Genomic DNA, 2,607 nt, shown 5'->3' with positions numbered 1-2,607 from the left:
GGGGAAGAAGAAGAGGAAGAAGGACTCGCCGCCTGCCGAACCGCGTATCAAATGGACGCCGAAGGAAGAGGAGTGCCTCGCCGAAGCTTGGATGACCGTGTCCACGAACGGCATAATCGGGGCCAATCAGTCGTTCGACACATATTGGCTTCGAGTGAAGCAGGCGAACGAGGAGCGCAAACTCGTCGATCCCTACTTCAAGAAGACGAACATGAACGTGTTCCGGGGAGACAAGGCAATGGCCACCCATTGGGGGCTCATGCAGACGGCGTGCAGCAAATGGCACGGCATACAGGAGGAGTGCGAGAAACGGCCGATCAGCGGCCACGACTTGGAGCAAAAGGTATGCTCCGTCGACCCTGCATCACCGAGGTACATCGTCGTTAGCTGACCCGTATCGCCGTGTTCTTTTTTCCCCAGCTGCGCCGAGCTTTGGACATGTACACGGACGACACCGGCCTGCAGTTTAAGTTCCTCAACGTCTACGCCCGCCTCGAGAACTGCGAGAAGTGGAAGGAAGTCCGCACGACCCTCTCGAAGAGCAAGACCGAGCAGTACAACCCCGACGCTCCGGCGGCAAGCGCGGCGGAAGGGCGCCCTGAACTCGGCCAGAAGAAGCTCAAAGAGCTCAAAAAGACGGGCAATCCCGCCGACAGGATGCAGGTGTCGATCGACAAGTGCTGGGCCGACTTGAGGACGCACGCCGACGGGAGGAACGACAAGTTCGACGGCAGGTGGCGGGAGATGCTCGCCAACCAAGGCGTCCGGATCGCCCTGCTGAAGACGACGGCGGCGGCGAAGAAGAGGAACACAGACTTGGCGTTCCTCATGGGCGGCGGCGACATGGAACTGATGGACGAGGAGACGAGGAATTGGTACCAGGGCCACCGCAACGACATCCTCCGAGCCACTCCGGCCAGTCCTTCGTCGTCTCCGCCGGCTCCTACCTCGTCTGCCTCACCATCTACCTCGTCGACTGCGGCTGCTTCGACGTCCACTGCCGCTGGTTCATCATCCGCCGCCGCAGCCGCTTCGGCCACGACGTGTGAGGAAACTGGTCCGTCGGACGAAGCCGTGCCGGCCGGGACTGCCGACGAGCCTGTTTCCGTGTAATTTCCCTCCGATCGCCGATCTGTGGCTGATCCTTTTGCTCCTTTTGCCGATCAACTGGCCGTACTTGTAGCGCGGGACGGCGGTTTGTTTGAATTTAAACTCTATCCGCCGAACTCCGGGTGGACGACTGGAAATACGGTACTCCCCACGCCTTAATTTCGTCCAATCCGGAGGTAGTTTCGTCCGGATTTGGGCGTGGGGAGCGCCAACGAGTGGGGATGCTCTAACATACACTAGAAAAAACCTTTTCCGATAAGCCTTTAGTGAATATATCTGCGAGTTGATTTGAAGAGCTCACATAAGGCATACATATTATCCCTTGATCAAGTTTTTCTTTAATGAAATGTCGATCAATTTCAATATGTTTAGTCCGACCATGTTAAACTGGGTTATGTGCAATATCTAGTGCTGCCTTATTATCACAACTAGATGATACCCCGCGCGTTGCTGCGAAAATGTTTAATTATATCTTTAGATAATTGTCGAAATAAAACTTGTAACAGGTGTAACATAAGATACCAAACGAAGAAACAATATTACAAAGTATATTGTGTATTTCCCAAGTTATTCCCATATATGAATCTGAGTGTTTGATGTACAGAAGCAGTACCATTGTACTGGATTACTAAAAAAATATTAGAGAACCATTTTATTATTTTAGTCATTGAAGATTACCTTATATTCACTTCTCGCCTAGTTTGTTAGCTTAATTAAATCAATTTTTGTAAAGAAACATACTCCAGAAATGTTCTAGAGAAATAATCAAGATGGATGCTCCTGTTAATACTGAAAGAAGAGACAGTCATGTCATCACATTTCATAACTGGTAGGAATTAAGTAACTATTAGCCTGGTCTAAATAAAAAGTAACCATATTTAAACTGGGATCTTTGTAATTAAGATGGAAGTAATCGTTCATATATTTGGTTCATACTATAAAACGTGGGTTGTGCTTAAATCCATATAGAGTGGCCGTGAGAAAAGGTGAACACCAACAGCTCAAGATCTTCTAATTGCCATGAACAATGGAGCAATATCTGGAATAAAAGATAAGCAAGATGAATCACACAAATAATTATATGAGGAGGGGGGGGGGGGGGGGCGTAAATATCTGTAATTGAGCAGTCACTGCCCTATCCATTGGATATTCATGTACCTACAAATAACGATTGGACATGTTGAATAACCTGACAAAGTGCACTTGAACAACCAATACAGGAACTGAGCAAGAAGCTAATAGTGTAAAAACTTACTACAGCAACAACTACCTGTGATTTGATACCGAATTCACCCCTGCTGTATTCATTAGCATGTTGATCAATTGAAACCACGGACATTAAAACATAATGCTCTCAGGCAGATCATAAAAGTTTAAGCATTTCCGTATCTTACTGAATTAGACTATTTCTTACCATATTGAATTAGACTATTTTCTGGATACGCAGAAATCTGTTACTAATTGATAATTGTTATCATGATCTTCTATAGCATGAAA

General features: G+C 47.4%; 1 protein-coding gene across 1 annotated transcript; it reads left to right on the top strand.

Moving 5' to 3' along the window:
• LOC139832663 (uncharacterized) lies at positions 1-2,386 on the top strand. The gene is made up of 3 exons (XM_071822475.1): positions 1-343; positions 421-730; positions 2,331-2,386. The coding sequence occupies exons 1-3, from the start codon at positions 92-94 to the stop codon at positions 2,384-2,386; spliced, it is 618 nt and encodes a 205-aa protein (XP_071678576.1). The 5' UTR covers positions 1-91.
• Positions 2,387-2,607: the final 221 nt, after the last annotated feature.

This window comes from Lolium perenne, chromosome 6 (genome assembly GCF_019359855.2).
Source record: "Lolium perenne isolate Kyuss_39 chromosome 6, Kyuss_2.0, whole genome shotgun sequence".
In the NCBI taxonomy this organism is placed as follows: Eukaryota; Viridiplantae; Streptophyta; class Magnoliopsida; order Poales; family Poaceae; genus Lolium; species Lolium perenne.
This window is presented reverse-complemented; position numbering and strand designations above follow the sequence as displayed.